The following is a 20,228-nucleotide window of genomic DNA, read 5'->3' on the forward strand; positions in this document are numbered from 1 at the left end:
GGCAGAGGAACACCAGAACACACAAACACACTGGGAAGCAGCACACACACACACTCTCCCACACATACCCACATCCACTGACAGGCATGCACAGAAACACCAGAACGCCATAACATCTAACACTACATTCACATTACTCCGAGGTGGGAGCCAATCAAAGCAGGTGACCAGCCCACACGTACTCAGAGTAGACTCAGAGTAAACAGTGTTTGTACAGACACACACAGACTGAGTACTGTGTTTAGATTGTGCCCCTGCAGTTGTTGAAAGAAATCCTGAATAGAGAAAGTTAAACTCAGAAACGGGGGCAGAAAGATGAAACAACATGCTGACAGTTGTTTACCAACAGGAAACCATTGAAAGAACAGTTCTTTATTCAGCTAGCTGTTCAAACAACCTGCAGACAACAGCTCACCTGACATTGGTGCATTTGGTCCAGGATGTGATGTCAGGATGTGATGTCACATCCCTCTGCAACTCCACATTTCAACTCCGGGCAGCTTCCATCTTTTTTAAAGTGTAGATTTTATTTTCATTTAAATGTTTTAGATTAAACAAAAGCATAAATACTTTCTGTCCTTCTCTGTGAACATTCTGTAAATACTACTGATGAACATCAGTAGTAATATACTCAAAATAGGCATAGGCTGTGTATATTATTCTACTTTACAGACTAGATTGTTCTGTAGAGTGAGGCTGTAGATTGATTTCCTTCTTAGTTTTTTCCCTCCATCAGTCCCACATGTGTTCATGTCTCAGGATCCCTCATTCCTCTCTCCTCTGGGTCATTCTATCCACCTCAACACCAGCCTCAGACTCACATCACCATGCTGAAGTGTTTAGAGGGTAACATTGTGATAATGGGACCATTCTTAGCCAAAGTTGTGAACTGGAAACTAAACTTCTAGATGGAGGAAGCAGGAACGAGTCAACTGTAGATTCAGGAGAACAAGCTTGTAGTCCTGAACAGTCCAGACTGTTAGACTTGACTCTTAGCAACTTCGATCATGTTTCCTATCAGTAACAAAACAGCCCTCGTTATCGATCACTTATCAGCAAGTGTTGTGGAGTTGTGACAGAGCAGATGTGCAGTATGAGCTGGAGCAGGTAAGAGAAGCCTTCAGGGAGAGTTCTCTCACCAGGAACTTTTTATTAAATGTATACAACATCTAGACATGGAAGAGCTTTGACAAAGTGACCATCATGACCGAAGTTCAGAGGGACATGGCAGAACACAATAGCTCTGGAGAGCTACAACACTGTTAGGGTTAGCGCTCGACACTACAGAGTTGGTGCCTGCCATGCCACAATGAACCTGGGTTGTACTGAGAATATGAAATCTCTTTTGACTTTGTGTGTGTGTGGCTCGGTGTGTGTGTGTGGCTTGGTGTGGGTGTGTGTGTGGATGTGTGTCATTTAGCAAACGCTCTTATCCAGAGTGTGTGTGTGTGTGTGTGAGTGTCTTCATGAACCTGCATGAAGAGGCAGCAGACTGGAGCTGGATCTCAGTTATTTTATTTGTTGAAACAAGAAAATTATGGATAATAAAACAACCACAAATAAAGCTCTATATATGAAACCAGAAACAAGAATACAATGTTTTTCACAAATCAACGAGACCATTTAGTTTTGTTGTGCCTGGTTTTGGTGGCATGGCAGCTCCGGGTCCCTCACGGGTACTACTGCAGCACTGCTGCTGAACTGCCATCTGTCCACCGCTACTAATGAATATCATGAAGTCATAAATGCAATACTATGAACCACTACCTACCATTCCACTGGTAGGAAGTGTACCCTGAAACTGTGGCTGGAGTTTTCATTGGAACATGTGACAGATGGAACACTGCTGATTTGGAAACAAGGTACACAGACTGACAGGTGAGTAACATGCACATACATGGTACATACATGGTTGGGCCTATATGAGGAGAGCTAAGCTTGGTGAGGCTTTACAGTGAAGTAGTACACACACACTGAGACAGAGAAAGACAGAGACAGAGACAGAGAGAGACAGAAACAGACAGACAGAGACAGACAGAGACAGAAAGACAGAAAGACAGAGAGACAGAGAGACAGAGAGACAGAGAGACAGACAGACAGACAGACAGACAGACAGACAGACAGACAGACAGACAGACAGACAGACAGACAGACACAGAGGGGTTGTAGAGGTGGAAGAGGAGGGAGTGGCTGTGTTGCTAGGCGCGGTACAGCAACATCCTCTCAGCACAGGTCTGTCCCACCAGTGCTGCGTACTGCTCCACCTCCTCCTCGTCACAGCAGCCCCGGCGCTTACGGCTGTAGGCAGAGTAGAGCATGATGCTCCTCTTATACAGAACCAGGGCCCGGCCCACATCCTTCAGCACCCGCGCATCACCTGCACGGACACACACACACACGGTAAGATAAGGCAGAGTAACACATCATAATGTGTTCATAGATTCATGATGTTTGTCGTCCTCGTCATCCTTCAGACACACCGTTCACCAGCCCAGTCTAGCTTTAAGGACACCAGATGCAGAGGCTGGGGAGGCTGGGGGGGATGGGGAGGCTGGGGAGGCTGCTTCTCTACCAATGGGATTGGTAGAGAAGCAGAGATGTGAATGGTAGAAAAGATGGTAGAATTCCTTCATGTGTGTTCCAGCATGTCCACATGTGCTCCCCTGCTGAGTCAAACGGGGAGGTCAGAGGTCAGGGTCAAGCATGTCTGTTACATCTGTGGGTGTAGTGCTGTGTGTGTGTGTGTGTGTGTAGTGATGAGTGTGTAGACTGCTGTTTGCACCAGATTGAGCAACAACAGTGATATTCCTGTCAATCCATCACCAACATGAAGATGATTCTCCCTCCCCCATTGGAAGGTTTGTCAGAGGGAGAACATGCAGCAGCAGTCCACCTTGTCCCTGACAAGAGTAACACTGACCAGACCAGACCCTAGTCTGACAGTCCAAACATCCGCTCCAACCTAGACCCCCCCCAGGACCACCGGACGACCGATGACATGCTGCTGTGAGGTCAGGGGTCGCGTGGATAGAGGGCTGCTCTGGGCGGGCGAGGGTCAGGACCGAGGGGATGGGCTGGATCCCACCAGGCTGCCCCCATGCAGAGCATGCTGGGTAGGGTTGCAGCTGAACTAGAACAGCATGTCCACCATCACCCTGTGTGTGTGTGTGTGTGTGTGTGAGTGTGTGTGTATATATATATATATGTGTGTATGTGTGACCTGCGTCTAGGTCCAGGTGGAAGCGCGAGTACAGGGCCTGCTCCAGCAGGGGAAGGCAGCGCTCTATAGGAACCCACACATACGTCTCCGGGCACAGTAGGTCTGCAGGCAGGTACTGGCCCTGTGGGGGGGGCAGAATGGGGAGAGTGTTAGTCATCATCAACACCTTTTTAAAGCAGACAGCAAGTACTGTATAAACTGAGCTGTGAAGGAGGAGACAGATCCAAACAAAGAGATGAAAACAGCGAGGGAGAGGAGAGAGAGGGGGAGGGAGGAGGAAGGAGAGAGAGAAGGGAGAGGAGGGAGGAGAGAATTGAGGGAGGAGAAAGAGGAGAGAGAGAAGGGAGGAGAGGAGAGAAAGGAGGGAGGAGAGTGGAAGAGGGAGAGAAAGGAGGGAGAGGAGGGAGGAGAGAGAGAAGGGAGAGAAGGGAGAAAGGGAGAGGAGGGAGGAGAGAAAGGAGGGAGGAGAGTGGAAAAGGGAGAGAAAGGAGGGAGAGGAGGGAGGAGAGAAAGGAGGGAGAGAAGTGAGTGAGGAGGGAGAGAAGGGAGAGAGAGAAGGGATAGAGGAGGGAGAGGGGAGGGAGAATAGAGGAGGGAGAGAGGAGGGAGAGGGGGGATAGAGGAGGGAGAGGAGAGAGAGGAGGGAGAGGGGGGGGAGGGAGGGGAGAGGAGGGGAGGGAGGAGGGGAGGGAGGGAGAGAAGGGAGGGGGGAAAGGAGGATGGAGGGGGTTAAGGAGGATAGAGGAGGGAGGGGAGAGGAGGGAGAGAGGGGGGGAGGGAGGAGAGAAGGGAGAGAGAGAAGGGAGGATAGAGGAGGGAGAGGAGTGAGAGAGGAGGGAGTGAGGAGGGAGAGGAGAGAGAGGGGGGATAGAGGAGGGAGAGAGGAGGGATAGGGGGGATAGAGGAGGGAGAGAGGAGGGAGAGGGGGGATAGAGGGGGGAGAGGGGGGAGGAGAGAGAGAAGGGAGAGAAGGGAGAAAGGGAGAGGAGGGAGGAGAGAAAGGAGGGAGGAGAGTGGAAGAGGGAGAGAAAGGAGGGAGAGGAGGGAGGAGAGAAAGGAGGGAGAGAAGTGAGTGAGGAGGGAGAGAAGGGAGAGAGAGAAGGGATAGAGGAGGGAGAGGGGAGGGAGAATAGAGGAGGGAGAGAGGAGGGAGAGGGGGGATAGAGGAGGGAGAGGAGAGAGAGGAGGGAGAGGGGGGGGAGGGAGGGGAGAGGAGGGGAGGGAGGAGGGGAGGGAGGGAGAGAAGGGAGGGGTGAAAGGAGGATGGAGGGGGTTAAGGAGGATAGAGGAGGGAGGGGAGAGGAGGGAGAGAGGGGGGGAGGGAGGAGAGAAGGGAGAGAGAGAAGGGAGGATAGAGGAGGGAGAGGAGTGAGAGAGGAGGGAGTGAGGAGGGAGAGGAGAGAGAGGGGGGATAGAGGGGGGATAGAGGAGGGATAGGGGGGATAGAGGAGGGAGAGAGGAGGGAGAGGGGGGATAGAGGGGGGAGAGGGGGGAGGGAGCAGCGTGGATTTATGAGGGCTGTGTTATCAGAGCTAACCATAACCATGTTATCAGAGCTAACCCTAACCCTATCAGAGCTCTGGAGATGATAACAGGACTCTAAACAAACACACACTAACACACACAAGCAGAATACGCTGTAACGGCAGGGTCTGCTGCAACATCACACACACACACAGTTTTCTATCTTATTGGGGCCCAACCATTCACTTCCATTCAACCCCTCACCCCTCACCCTAACCTAGGTGTAGTGAGGGATCACTTCCATTCAACCCCTCACCCCTCACCCTAACCTAGGTGTAGTGAGGGAGAGTGGGTGGAAACTGTGCAGCCTCTTTCCACAACCGTCCTCCCACTGTACTACTCTCTGGGAACAGACACATACAAGAGGAACAGGGGGGAGGAGGGGAGGAGCAGAGGAGGGGTGGAGCGGAGGAGGGGTGGAGGGGAAGAGGGGAGGAGCAGAGGAGGGGAGGAGGGTTGGAGGGGTGGAGGGGAAGAGGGGAGGAGGGTTGGAGGGGAAGAGGGGAGGAGGAGGGGAGGGAAAGAGGGGAGGAGCAGAGGAGGGGAGGAGGGTTGGAGGGGTGGAGGGGAAGAGGGGAGGAGGGTTGGAGGGGAAGAGGGGAGGAGCAGAGGAGGGGAAGAGGGTTGGAGGGGTGGAGGGGAAGAGGGGAGGAGCAGAGGAGGGGAGGAGGGTTGGAGGGGTGGAGGGGAAGAGGGGAGGAGGGTTGGAGGGGAAGAGGGGAGGAGCAGAGGAGGGGAGGAGGGTTGGAGGGGTGGAGGGGAAGAGGGGAGGAGCAGAGGAGGGGAGGAGGGTTGGAGGGGTGGAGGGGAAGAGGGGAGGAGGGTTGGAGGGGAAGAGGGGAGGAGCAGAGGAGGGGAGGAGGGTTTGAGGGGTGGAGGGGAAGAGCAGAGGAGGGGAGGAGGGTTGGAGAGGTGGAGGGGAAGAGGGGAGGAGCAGAGGAGGGTTGGAGGGGTGGAGGGGAAGAGGGGAGGAGCAGAGGAGGGTTGGAGGGGAAGAGGGGAGGAGGGTTGGAGGGGAACAGGGGTGCACCTCTGACAGACGTCCCCCAACTCACCTACAGTTTCACAGTCCACAGAAGCTCTATAGACTCTTCCATCACCACACACACACACACACACACACACACCCACGGAGGTGTAGATGGAGTGATTAACCTCTAGTCACACTTTTTATGTACCAGCAGAACACTTCCATGCAGAGCGTGGAGGAGAGGGGGATGAGAGGGAGAATGAGAGAAAGGGGGAAGGGAGAACCAGAGAGATCAGCATGTAAGAACAGGTCTCTCCATTCCTCCAACCATGAGAGAACTCAGGCAGGAGCACCATGATGGGACTATCATTACAAAATGTGTCCAGCCTGACGTCACAATGCCGTTCCGTTCCATCACTATGTCGACCTTAAATTCCATCACTGAGACAAACGGGTAGTGATAGGCCGATCAGACAGACAGAGAGTGAAAGGACCTATCAGATGGTCTACTGCCCTGAGGGAGGAGCATTGAAGACTTGGCAAAAAAACAAAACAGAGAAAATACTACCCTAACCCTGGCTTACTACAGACTACACTACCCTAACTCTGGTTCAGTAAAGACTACACTACCCTAACCCTGTCTTACTAGAGACTACACTACCCTAACCCTGGTTTACTAGAGACTACACTACCCTAACCCTGGTTTACTAGAGACTACACTACCCTAACCCTGGCTTACTAGAGACTACACTACCATAACCCTGACTTACTAGAGACTATACTTCCATAACCCTGGCTTACAAAAGACTACACTACCCTAACCCTGGCTTACTAGAGACTATAATACCATAACCCTGACTTACTAGAGACTACACTACCCTAACCCTGGCTTACAAGAGACTACACTACCCTAACCCTGGCTTACTAGAGACTACACTACCCTAACCCTGGCTTACTAGAGACTACACTACCGTAACCCTGACTTACTAGAGACTATACTACCATAACCCTGGCTTACAAGAGACTACACTACCCTAACCCTGGCTTTCTAGAAACTACACTACCCTAACCCTGGCTTACTAGAGACTACACTACCCTAACCCTGGCTTACTAGAGACTACACTACCGTAACCCTGACTTACTAGAGACTACACTACCCTAACCCTGGCTTTCTAGAAACTACACTACCCTAACCCTGGCTTACTAGAGACTACACTACCCTAACCCTGGCTTACTAGAGACTACACTACCGTAACCCTGACTTACTAGAGACTACACTACCCTAACCCTGGCTTTCTAGAAACTATAGTACCCTAACCCTGGCTTACTAGAGACTACACTACCCTAACCCTGGCTTTCTAGAAACTACACTACCCTAACCTTGGCTTACTAGAGACTACACAACCCTAACTTTCTAGAAACTATACTACCCTAACCCTGGCTTACTAAAGACTACACTACCCTAACCCTGGCTTACTAGAGAATATACTACCCTAACCCTGGCTTACTAAAGGCTACACTACCCTAACCCTGGCTTACTAAAGGCTACACTACCCTAACCACCTAGGGGAGGAGAGAGTGTCTCTGGGCTTGGCTTGAGAGGGAACTGCCGCCCCCCCACATCAACATCTGCTGTTGATTTCCTGCAGATCATATCTCCCCACTGTGTGTGTGTGTGGGGTGTGTGTGTGTGTGTGTGGGGGGGGGGGGGGTGCGTGTGTGGGGGGGGAGGGTGTGCATGTGCGCGTATGTCACAATCCACCTCTTCCAACACAAGCCTCTCTGGGTTTGTCTAGATCAGAGCTTCCGTGGAGCTGTGAGCCGTGTGACTTTTAGAAGGCACTGCAGTAATCTCTTCCTAGCTGAGGGCTTTATGGTAGAGGAGTCCAGGGTATAGGGGCTCCAGGGTAGAGGAGTCCAGGGTAGTCCAGGCTTCAGGGTAGAGGAGTCCAGGGTATAGGGGCTCCAGGGTAGAGGGCTCCAGGGTAGAGGAGTCCAGGGTAGAGGAGTCCAGGGTATAGGGGCTTCAGGGCAGAGGAGTAGGGGAAGAGGGGCTCCAGGGTAGAGGAGTCCAGGGTAGAGGAGTCCAGGGTATAGGGAGTCCAGGGTAGAGGAGTCCAGGATAGAGGAGTCCAGGATAGAGGGCTCCAGGCTCCAGGGCAGAGGAGTCCAGGGTAGAGGGGCTCCAGGGTAGAGGAGTCCAGAGTAGAGGAGTCCAGGGTAGAGGAGTCCAGGGTAGAGGGGCTCCAGGGTAAAGGAGTCCAGGGTAGAGGAGTCCAGGGTAGAGGTCTCTAGGATTGAGGGCTCCAGGCTTCAGGGTAGAGGAGTCCAGAGTAGAGGGCTCCAGGCTTCAGGGTAGAGGAGTCCAGGCTTCAGGGTACAGGGCTCCAGGCTTCAGGGTAGAGTAGTCCAGGCTTCAGGGCTCCAGACCCATCCAGGCCAGGACCCGGGCCAGCTTTCTGACCCAGGGTCACATTCACTGACTCAAGTGAAAGAGCAATAAACATCATCTACTAGTTCTGACATGTGTCCTCCGCACCCCCCCCCACCCCTCATGTTCCCCTGACTCTTAAAAACACAACTTGTCCACAGAAAAGGCTGAGGGCCCCAAACTGCTGACTGACATATGTAAACGCTCTCACTCTCACACACACACACACACACACACCTATACAAACACACACCTAAACAAACAAACTCAATGTCTTTCTTTACATTGAATGCCGCGCATGCACCACACATTCCAACAGAAAGCCACTAACACACCCTGTGAGTTGTGTGTGTGTGTGTGTCCTGGTCCTGTCTAGGGGAGTTACACTGACCACTGCTGTTCGACCAGCAGGAACACAGGCTCCTTCACCTCCTCAACACATCACCACACAATGACCTTCAAACTAATAAAAACCTCCAGGATGGTAACAGCCCCTAATCCCCCCCCCCCTCACCCCCCCCCCCAGCCCCGTCGTCACGGCTCCCAGGATGACAGGTTAATGAGGAGAAAATATTTTTACAGGATCGCGTTTCAACAAAGCCAGCAACCAAGGGCAGCGTTTCATAGCATCAGCTCATAGGGTTCCTCTATCTCTAGATCTCCCCCTGTCTGTCCAGGAGGGGGGAGGAGGGCTATGGGGGAGGAGGGCTATGGGGGAGGAGGGCGGAGGAGGGCTATGGGGGAGGAGGGCTATGGGGGAGGAGGGAGGAGGAGGGCTATGGGGGAGGAGGGCTATGGGGGAGGAGGGCTATGGGGGAGGAGGGGGGGGCACTAGCAGCAGATCTAGTCTTTGCCTAAGCCCCAGTCCTACCGCTCCAGTCTCCTGTTTGTTAGATGCTGCTTATCCCTGACAGGCCTCCCCCTTCTGTCTACCCCCATCTGAGGCAACCCCCCCACACTAGCTCCCCCCATCACCACCTCTACACTCTCACCCCTCTGTTCACTGCCCCCTCCCAGAAGACTCAACCATCTGACCTGACCTGGTGCCCCCTGCCCCTCACCCTGTCAGCAGCCCTTAAGGGGGGGGGCGTTAATGATTTGTTAAAAACACAACAGAGGGCACAGAGGCAGGTGATTATGAGGCATAAAACACTTTCTACTATGAGACTGTATGTGTGGTCTCCTGCCTGAATCACACATGGGTGATTCAGGGAGGGGGAGGGAGTGAGAAGGGGGGAGGAGTGAGGAGGAGTAAGGAGGGGGGAGAAGGGGGAGGGAGTGAGGAGGGAGTGAGGAGGGAGTGAGGAGGAGGGGGAGGGAGTGAGGAGGGGGAGGGAGTGAGGAGGGGGTGAGTGAGTGAGGAGGGGGTGAGTGAGTGAGGAGGGGTGGGGTGGGGTGAGGAGGGGGAGTGAGTGAGTAGGGGGTTAGGAGGGGGGAGGGAGTGAGAAGGGGGGAGGAGTGAGGAGGGGGGAGGAGTGAGGAGGGGGAGGGAGTGAGGAGGGGGTTAGGAGGGGGAGGGAGTGAGGAGGGGGTGAGTGAGTGAGGAGGGGTGGGGTGAGGAGGGGGAGTGAGTGAGGAGGGGTAGGGAGCGAGCGAGGAGGGGGAGGGAGGGGTTAGCTTATAAACTCCACAGAAAATGGGCAGGCACATAACAGGGGTTCTAACAAGGTCTGGTCTGTCTGGACCTCAACCAGCCCTCCACTCCTGATCAGAGAGAGAAAGAGGAGGGGAGAAGGTACTGTCATCCTGTAGGGTTAGGTTGGGCACTGATGCTCCAGGGAGAGAGAGACAGAGACTCAGAGAGAGAGAGAGATAGAGAGAGAGAGGGATGGAAAGAGAGAGAGAGAGATGGAGGGATGAAACAGGATGGAGGATTGCAAAACTGAAATTATGAGACAAAGTGGAAAGTCACAAGTCATCTTTCGAAAAGCTTATAACAGACAAAGAAGGGTAAGGGTCTAGAAGGGGACTGTGTGTCTTAGAACGTAGATAACCCTTGAACATGCCCCTCTGAGTGTGTGTGTGTGTGTGTGCTGAGGCCTAGGCAAAGGACAGGAGAACTGGAACACTGAGTACCATACCCGTCTACCTCGATCTCCCTCTATCTCCTAATATCTCCAGTCTGAAGCCGAGGGGGAGACAGGTTAGTGAGCTCATATGTGGACGTGTGTCTTTGCACAGGTGTGCGTGTGTGTGTGAGTGTACAGTACATGCATGGGTGTGTGTACAGGTGTGTGTGTGTGTATATGAGTGTGTGTACCACAGATGAACACCAAGAGCTGTACTGTCCTGATGCAGCTGGAGCCACAGCTAGTTCAGTTCTACTTAGCAACAAATACTCCTTTATCTACCTCCGTTACTCATCTGGCACATTTGCCACTCCCCTTTCTCTCCATCTGTCCCTTCCTCCCTCTTTCACTCTTCCTTTCTTGGTCCCTGTGGAAACTTTAATGGTTTCCTGGGCTCAGTCTTTCAGAGAGAACAAGAACAACAAGAGTAAGAGCCACTTATGTAACCCTCTCTCCCTCACCCACAGGCAGTGTGTGTGTGTGTGTTCACAAGAAGTGTTTGATCTCTCATCCCCTGCTCAGGCTGTATGGACCAGTGCCGCCACCTAACCCCAGCTCGTTCATTTCATCACGTGTTTTTCCATCAGTCTGGTTAGCCAACGTCCACAACTCTCCACACCTCTCTATGCCTATGGGCAGTTACAAAAGTGAGGAGCTGTATATTTAGGAGTCCATTGGTTTTAGATTAGCTGTAGCACACTAAACTAGCAGACTACAGCTATCAGACTACAGCCAGCAGACTACAGCTAGCAGACTACAGCTGTCAGACTACAGCTAGCAGATTCCAGAATAGCAGACTCCAGAATAGCAGACTCCAGCTAGCAGACTCCAGCTAGCAGACTCCAGTTGGCATATTACAGTCAGCAGACTACAGCTAGCAGACTACAGCTAGCACAATACAGCTAGCAGAATACAGCCAGCAGGACCCCAGCAGGAAGTCCCATCCTGGATCAGTTTGCCAGGCCATGCTCTGCCCTGGCCTAGCACCATGGCTCCAGTCCCAGGCAGTGATCTGAGAAGACAGGCTCCAGGCTCCAGTCCAGGCCCTGGCAATGTTCCAAGGTCTGCGCTGAGCCCCAGTCCAGAGCCCAGACACTGCTCCCAGGCCCTGCTTCAGGTTCTGGTCCTCCTAGCCCCCAGCCCTGCTTCCAGTCCCTAGCACCCCACCCTGCTCCTAACCCTGGTCCTAGCCCCAGCCTTGGTCCTAGCCTGGGGGTGTAAGGAGGTGTAAATCCAGAGTACATGGAGCAGCGTGGTCGAGGTGTGAATTGGCAGGAGGGGCCCGGCTAGCGCTGCAGGCCAGCAGCTACCCTCGGACGGAAACACCAGACAGTAGGGAGAGCAGCCACAGGCCTGCAGCCAAACAATCACTAAACAGCACACCTTCTCAGCGAGGTGAGATCACACGCCAGACAGAGGGATGTACAGACACGACTCTGTATCCTCATCTGCTCCGTTGTCTGCAACTAAAGTTTCACATATCAGACTAAGTTAGAGAAGCTAGCCACTCTGCTTCTGGTCCCCTGACAACAGGGAACCTAACATGGCCAGCAGTCCTCCCTGAGGGAACCTAACATGGCCAGCAGTCCTCCCTGAGGGAACCTAACATGGCCAGCAGTCCTCCCTGAGGGAACCTAACATGGCCAGCAGTCCTCAGCTGGAGCGTCCCAGGGGTAGACACGTCCCAGTGTGGTCTCTCTACTGCCCCCTCCTGTGGACACGTCCCAGTGTGGTCTCTCTACTGCCCCTCCTGTGGACACGTCCCAGTGTGGTCTCTCTACTGCCCCTCCCAGTGTGGTCTCTACTGCCCCTCCCAGTGTGGTCTCTCCACTGCCCCTCCCAGTGTGGTCTCTCCACTGCCCCTCCTGTGGACACGTCCCAGTGTGGTCTCTCCACTGCCCCCTCCTGTGGACACGTCCCAGTGTGGTCTCTCCACTGCCCCCTCCTGTGGACACGTCCCAGTGTGGTCTCTGTCTCTGTCTTCACTGTGTTGGAATCAGCTGTTCTGGTCTAACAGATTCTTGGCCTTTGTGTGTGTGTGTGTGTGTGCGGTACTTCCAGAATATACACCTGTGTTAGCGCTCAGACCCTCACTTCCTGTCAGATTACTTTACTGCCAGCATGACGGAACGACATGATGTTCTGCTCAGAACCCTCTGGTGCTGCTTCTGTACAAGTTACCAGGCTTACAAGACTGGTGATACAAGTCTTATTATTAGTAGGCTATTAGCGGCTGAATCTGCAATGTCCAGCAGCCATTGAGTCAGATAGCGAAAATGTTTGTGCGTTTTATAAAAATAAATTAAAAAAAAGCGTTTCAAAGTTCGATTAGTCAATTTTCAGACGTTTTAGTTGAGTCTTGGTCGACCAAAGAAAATCTTATTTGGGGACAGCCCTAGTGAATGACACAGAAGGGGGGGGGGGGGGAGAGAGACGGAGAGGGAAGGGGTTACTGATTCTGATGTTAAACACCAGACAACCCTTTAATGCTGTCTATCCCTCTCTTTTTCACTCTCCCTCTTCCTCTCCATCTCTATCCATCTCCTCCTCCATCTGCATCTCCTCCATCTCCATCTCCTCCTCCATCTCTGTAGATGTCTCGTCCAAGAGAGGAGCAGGGGTTTGCACAGGTCATGTGAAGGCTGTATGGGGGTTAGGGCTGTATGGAGGTTAGAGGCTGTGTGGAGGTTAGAGGCTGTGTGGAGGTTAGAGGCTGTGTGGAGGCTAGAGGCTGTGTGGAGGTTAGGGCTGTGTGGAGGTTAGAGGCTCTGTGGAGGTTAGGGCTGTGTGGCGGTTAGGGCTGTGTGGAGGCTAGAGGCTGTGTGGAGGCTACAGGCTGTGTGGAGGCTAGAGGCTGTGTGGAGGCTAGAGGCTGTGTGGAGGCTAGAGGCTGTGTGGAGGTTAGGGCTGTATGGAGGTTAGGGCTGTGTGGAGGTTAAAGGCTGTGTGGAGGTTAGGGCTGTGTGGAGGCTAGAGGCTGTGTGGAGGTTAGGGCTGTATGAAGGTTGGGGCTGTATGGAGGTTAGGGCTGTGTGGAGGCTAGAGGCTGTGTTGAGGCTAGAGGCTGTGTGGAGGCTACAGGCTGTGTGGAGGCTAGAGGCTGTGTGGAGGCTAGAGGCTATATGGGGGTTAGAGGCTGTGTGGAGGCTAGAGGCTGTGTGGAGGTTAGGGCTGTGTGGAGGTTAGAGGCTGTGTGGAGGCTAGAGGCTGTGTGGAGGTTAGAGGCTGTGTGGAGGCTAGAGGCTGTGTGGGGGTTAGGGCTGTGTGGAGGCTAGAGGCTGTGTGGAGGCTAGAGGCTGTGTGGAGGTTAGAGGCTGTGTGGAGGTTAGGGCTGTGTGGAGGTTAGGGCTGTATGAAGGTTGGGGCTGTGTGGAGGTTAGAGGCTGTGTGGAGGCTAGAGGCTGTGTGGGGGTTAGGGCTGTGTGGAGGCTAGAGGCTGTGTGGAGGCTAGAGGCTGTGTGGAGGTTAGAGGCTGTGTGGAGGTTAGGGCTGTGTGGAGGTTAGGGCTGTGTGGAGGTTAGGGCTGTGTGGAGGCTAGAGGCTGTGTGGAGGCTAGAGGCTGTGTGGAGGTTAGAGGCTGTGTGGAGGCTAGAGGCTGTGTGGAGGTTAGGGCTGTGTGGAGGCTAGAGGCTGTGTGGAGGTTAGGGCTGTGTGGAGGTTAGAGGCTGTGTGGAGGCTAGAGGCTATGTGGAGGCTAGAGGCTGTGTGGAGGCTAGGGCTGTGTGGAGGCTAGAGGCTGTGTGAAGGTTAGGGCTGTGTGGAGGTTAGGGCTGTGTGGCGGTTAGGGCTGTGTGGAGGTTAGAGCTGTGTGGAGGCTAGAGGCTATGTGGAGGCTAGAGGCTATGTGGAGGCTAGAGGCTGTGTGGAGGCTAGAGGCTGTGTGGAGGTTAGGGCTGTGTGGAAGCTAGAGGCTGTGTGAAGGTTAGGGCTGTGTGGAGGTTAGGGCTGTGTGGAGGTTAGGGCTGTGTGGAGGCTAGAGGCTGTGTGGAGGCTGTACCTTGTAGCGCATCTTGGGGCAGGAGTGGATGTAGAAGCCCAGGTAGTAGTAGCTGAGCCTGGGGGCTTGCTGCTGGAGCTGCCTGGTGAAGCCAATCTCCCTGGAGGGGCGGGAACAACAATCATTACCAGAACACCAGCCTTTATTTAGTTTAGCTTCTGAATAACCCATCTAATAGGCTAATGCTCCTTTGGTCAGCAAAACAACAATCACATAGCTGAAAAAGCTGCAGTGTTCATGTATGGTTGTAAACCAGCTGGAATGATTCAACTTCTCTTCCTCACCGACCAAGTCAAAGGGGCTCTACTATACTCTACTATGTTTGACTTTTTTTATGCTTCTCTGATCTGCATTGTTTTGCATTTTAACAAAAACTAATTCTAAAATGGGTTTAGATTATTATTTTTTTCTAAACTAGTTTATAGAGGTTGACAAAATAATTACTAAAATATTTTTCAAAAGAAAAGTTTGCATCATTGATGAGTTCTTCACTCTCCTATACTGTACTGTACTCTATTGTACTCTGCTTTGCTCTGTTTTAGGCTTCTCAGTAGTCCTCCTCTTTCATCTCCTTTCCCTATGTGTGTGAAAAAAGTTTCGAAAGGTTGAAAAAATATGTTGGAAAAAAAGTTGGAAAAAAAACTAACAAACATTTGCATCATTAATGAGTACATGACTACTGTGCTCTACTGTACTCTACTGCGCTCTGCTTACTTTGTTTAAAGCTGAGAATGGAGACATTCCTGATCACCCATGGTCATGGTTACTGTAATATTGTCTATCGTTTATCATCTTCATCATCACAATAATCAACTACATCATCCTCATCATCATCCGACCGGTGAATAGTTACTCTATCCTCTGAAGGTAGTCCAGACCACCACCCTTGAAAATATAGAAGAAAATAGAAAATTAAGAAATTAAGAAAATTAAGAATACACTACTTTCTCAGTTTTAATTCTGCGAGATTACTTATGGAAAGGTAAATTATTTATGAAAAGCCCTTAAACTTCCTTAGATGATTCATAATACCACGAGTAATAACAAACCATCAAGAAAAGAGCTTGCCAACGTTTCCATTTTAATAACAGAAATTTTATATTAAGCTATTTTTCATGATTATTCCTTCCTGTTGTGAATTATTCACCTCCAGAGGTGTTCCAATCCTATATATTTTGAGAGCAGGATGCCCTGACAAAAGTGTTTGCCCATTCTCTATTTTCTCTGCATAAAGAAACTTTGCATGACTTCCACCCATTCTATTAAAATGCGAATTATGCGCTGAAACATCCTTGCAGAAATCAGTTGTTGATGTGCTTCAGACCCCTTCATGTGAACAAACAATTTACGTGAAAGATTCAAATTTAAACAGCAACAACACAATTATGCCCCTGTCAACATGAGGGAGATGTTCAAAATTGTCGGTGTCAAAAAGGATTCCAGGCGAATGCGCTGTGTGTGTCCATAGTGGTATACAGGTAGTCGTCATGGCTACTGAAGTAAGTATGTCAGAGCCCAGACTTCTTTCCTTTAACTTGAGTGAAACAATGTAGTCAGCACTTCAGCTTTCACCACTGGTTTTAAACATGAGTGTCTGTACTACTTGAGTGAAGGATGTCTGTACTTTTGCCATCTCTGCACACACAACTGCTTCTCCTGCACAAACACCACTGACCAAACAACAGCGCTGATGAGAGAGACAGAGAGTTTCACTGTCGCTGGGAGATTTATACAGCAGCTCCCGGTTCATGTCTGTATTTCTTTATTTTCAATAGTTCCTTCCTTAATGACATCCTTTATTAACCAACGCTTGTTCTCCCTCTCCCTTCTCTACAGTTTCCTTCACTTTTCCATAACTAAATCGGCTCTTCTTTCTTCTCCTCTTTTGTCTCACTCTTCCTCCCATCCTTCTTTCTTTCAGCCTGCGTGAAAGAAGGGGGAGAGTTCCTTTTCTTTCACTTAAGAAGACAGAAAAGGGAGCAGAGGAGAAAAAGAGGCCTTAAATAAAATAGATGCACTGGAAAATAAGCAGAAGGACAAAGCAGGGACCTGGCAGGGAGAGAGGAGGAGAGGGAGGGGGGAGGACTATAAAGGGAGGGGGGAAGGGGGGGAGGGAGTGGGGGAGAGGGAGAGGGAGGGGGAGGGTAGAGGGTGAGGTGCTAGAAGGTCATATGCTTGCTGCCAGGTTCCTGGGTTCCCATCCCCTGACCACAAAGGGCCGGTTGGGGGCTGAATGAGGGGATCAGGAGAGGTGAGGGGCCCATTCACGAGGGGGCCAGCCCCCCCACCCCCATGGCAGCAGCCCCCCCACCCCCATGGCAGCAGCTTGAGGCTGCCATTATCCCCTCTTCAGCGATCTGACACTCCAACACAAGCCAATTATCCAGCTCCTCACACCGCCTGCCTCATATTAATGCACACACACACACACACACACACACTTTCCAAGACTGGGGCCTTAATACAGGCTGAGCATGCATTCTCTCCTTCACTGACACAAATGAACACACACACACACAACTACATCCAGACAGTGAAGGCCCGGAAATTGGCAGACAGACATACTTATTGCGCCTATATATTTCCAATCTTGATTGCAAACTGACCACAGCTAACAAAAAGCCACACACACACCACACACAAAATCAATTCAATGCCAGACACCAGCTGCTTTTGGACAACTGCCCCTCAGGCATAATGTCCTCTGATCCCTCATCCTCTCTCACCCCCCTCTCTCCCTTCTTTCTCCTGTCTCTCTCTCTCTCTCTCTCTCATCCCCCCCCTTTCTCCCCACACACATACTTAGCTTCTACTAACACACACATGCACGCACGCACGCATACACAAAGTCTGTCACACATACACACAAGTAGATCACCCAGACTTATACATCTGTGCAGAAATATTTTAAGAAGGCTCTCTCACATTATTGGGTTACATTTTACAGGAAGCACCAGATGTGTGTGTGTGTACAACCATTAGACTGGGTAAACCAACCATCAGAAAAGAGTGGGGAAAGACAGATAAACAGATAGGAGGTGATGCTGAGCTGAGAGAGATAGGAGGTGATGCTGAGCTGAGAGAAATAGGAGGTGATGCTGAGCTGAGAGAAATAGGAGGTGATGCTGACCTGAGAGCAGAGAAATAGGAGGTGATGCTGACCTGAGAGCAGTGAGATAGGAGGTGATGCTGACCTGAGAGCAGAGAGATAGGAGGTGATGCTGACCTGAGAGCAGAGAGATAGGAGGTGATGCTGAGCTGAAAGCAGAGAGATAGGAGGTGATGCTGACCTGAGAGCAGAGAGATGGGAGGTGATGCTGACCTGAGAGCAGAGAGATGGGAGGTGATGCTGACCTGAGAGCAGAGAGATAGGAGGTGATGCTGACCTGAGAGCAGAGAGATAGGAGGTGATGCTGACCTGAGAGCAGAGTAGGAGCCCAGAGACAGAGTGGCGAAGTCGGGGTGGTAGTACAGGTAGACGGAGGAGACGCAGGTGGGTAAAATGTCGATGACGCCCACCGCTACGATACTCCCGTCCAGCCAGTACTGCTGGTGGAACGACCCATAGCCCACATCTGGACCGTCAGGGGGGGTCTCCGCCTGGGGGGGGGGCAGGGCTCAACAAATTACACTGAAGTCTATTTAAGACTTTGTTAAAGACACTTGGAATGCAATTTAAGACAAAACATGATGACATGAAAATAGTTAAAAACTCCATTCCAACCAGTATAATCAACTGAATAACATAACTAAAGCTTCCATGGACAATTAACACATTAAAATGACATGAATTACAGCACAAACACAACTCAAAATTCTATGTAGCAAGCAATTAAAATTGCCCAAAACATGTATGGATCTGTGGACCCCCTGTTAAGTACTGAGATGTCATGACCTCACGTGTCTTTCACACACATGCACACACACTCGAGGGGGTTTGTGAGGTACAGGCAGGTGAGGCCACATTTGTGTTGTCTAGCGGGGGTCCAGCAGCCTGCTAATACCTACCAACTCTGGACCAGGGCTGGGGGCAGCGTGTGTGTGTGTGTGTGTGTGTGTTTGCGCTCAGCTAGCCTCATACGAGACTAGCCCTTTTAATAAAAGGTTGTGCATGTGCAGGAGGGGGGGGGCAGGGCAGGAGGGGGGAGCAGGGCAGGAGGGGAGGGGCAAGCAGGGTAGGAGGGGGGGAGCAGGGGAGGGGGGAGCAGGGCAGGAGGGGGGAGAAGGGGGGAGCAGGGCAGGAGGGGAGAGCAGGGAAGGAGGGGTGGAATGGAGAGTGTTTAGGTGGAGAGGCTCTGGCACCACATCTGGAACTGAGCTTGGAGCAGTGTGGCAGTCAGTCTATCTGTCTGATGACATGCAATGAATGTGTGCGTGTGAGTGTGTGCATGTATGTGTGCGTTGGTGCGTTTATGCAGCCTTGACCTGTATGTCAGATGCTGCCCTGTGTGTCACCAGACAGTCTGGCCTGTTGTGGGCTTGTGTCGTCCCCCCGTCCCCCCGTCCCCCCCCCCTGTATACAGCAGGCCTGGGTGCAATTATATGTTTATTTTTGAGGTGATTGCACAGGCGGCGGGTGTCTGTGTGGGTGTTTGTAAAACATTTTGAAATACAATAAAATGATGTTTGTATGAATGTTTGCAGTGTGTGGTGTGTGTTTGTACATGTGGTGTGTGTGTCAGTGTCACGTAACCGCTCATCTCACATCCCATTCGCTATTTACCTCGCTAGTCAATCTACTTCAGACTGGCTGCGGCCAACACGACAGTAGCAGCAACTCAACACATGGCCAATTATTTTCTTCTTAAAAATCTTGATTTTATTTGGGGACAATGACATGGCTCGATAGCTGGCTAGTCTTGTTGTTAAACATACTGTCAAATTATAATCACTGTTTGGAGAAAATGTCAACTTTGATGCGATCATCTCACATCTATTTGCTATTCAACTCGCTCCACAGGCTGCGGCTGTACTGTAGCCTAGTACTAGTATATGGCCGATATTGTTCGTGAACATCTTGATATCGATTTTGGGACAGTGACATGGCTGGTTAGCTAGCTAATCTTATTGTCAAACATACTGTAAAATTATATTTACTGTTGTGTCAACCGTACACAATGTTATTGCCTTTGAATCCTGCTAGCATAATGTTAGCTTTTGGGCTAATAGCTCAGCCAAGGGGAAGCTGGTGTTGGTTCTATGAGCTGAGCGGACTATAAATATCAGAGTTGGCTAACGTTGAAAAACGTTAGATTTCTATTGCAAAACGCCTTAAAACATAAATTAATGATTGTAAAAAAAAAAAAAAAAGGTTGGCAAGTGACCATGGTATAAGCGGGATAATGCCCTTCGAGGTGTCCAATATCACCTGATAATGGACTCCGCGGAAGCAACCGCTCCGCTGCGCGTCGCACGGTTCACGCCTCCGCATCGTCCATTATCAGGTGATATTGGACACCTCGTCGGGCATTATCCCTTACTTGTTGAAGAGCCCGTCCCTGCCTGGTGTAACTGTCCTGACCAGCCCGGCTTCCAGACCTGCTCTGTGTCATCAAGTCAGGTCTGCACCCGTCCACACTGACAGTGGAAACTGCTGGAAGGAGTTACCTTGAGAATACAGTCCAACCTCCACCTCTTCGCTAACCGCATGATTCAGCAGAGCTATTACTGTCCTTTCTAGTTCTGAGGGGAAATGAGGTCATGGAAGAGAGCAGTGGTGGTTCCCTCCCACCCTGACGGCAGCCAGCTGTTTCCCCCCCAGTAAACCCGACATAATGCCCCCTGCCCATACCTTATGCTGCACATTCCACACACCCACACACAGCCACTCTCACTAGCAGCACGTCCCCGGTCTGCAGCCACACAGGAGCGGCTCAAGGCCATGTGTTGAGCACACACACACACTTCTATCTGGACACATTCTCCCCCCCCCAGGTGTACGTACCTCCAGAGGAGAGTCGCAGAGGAACCTCTTGAACTGTGGAGGCGCCGCAGCATCAGACGACAGGAAGAGAAGA

At 51.5% G+C, this 20,228-nt stretch overlaps 1 protein-coding gene across 1 annotated transcript in view; it reads right to left on the minus strand.

The window, feature by feature from the left end:
• Nucleotides 1-2,086: 2,086 nt before the first annotated feature.
• LOC124473411 (arginyl-tRNA--protein transferase 1) overlaps nucleotides 2,087-20,228 on the minus strand; it is a 39,344-nt gene continuing 21,202 nt past the window's right edge. Inside the window, 5 exon segments of the mRNA XM_047028778.1 lie at nucleotides 2,087-2,377; nucleotides 3,221-3,341; nucleotides 14,212-14,311; nucleotides 17,630-17,811; nucleotides 20,156-20,188. Of these exon segments, the coding sequence (XP_046884734.1) occupies nucleotides 2,199-2,377; nucleotides 3,221-3,341; nucleotides 14,212-14,311; nucleotides 17,630-17,811; nucleotides 20,156-20,188 (615 nt within the window). The 3' untranslated portion in view covers nucleotides 2,087-2,198.

This window comes from Hypomesus transpacificus, chromosome 11 (assembly GCF_021917145.1).
Source record: "Hypomesus transpacificus isolate Combined female chromosome 11, fHypTra1, whole genome shotgun sequence".
NCBI lineage: Eukaryota > Metazoa > Chordata > Actinopteri > Osmeriformes > Osmeridae > Hypomesus > Hypomesus transpacificus.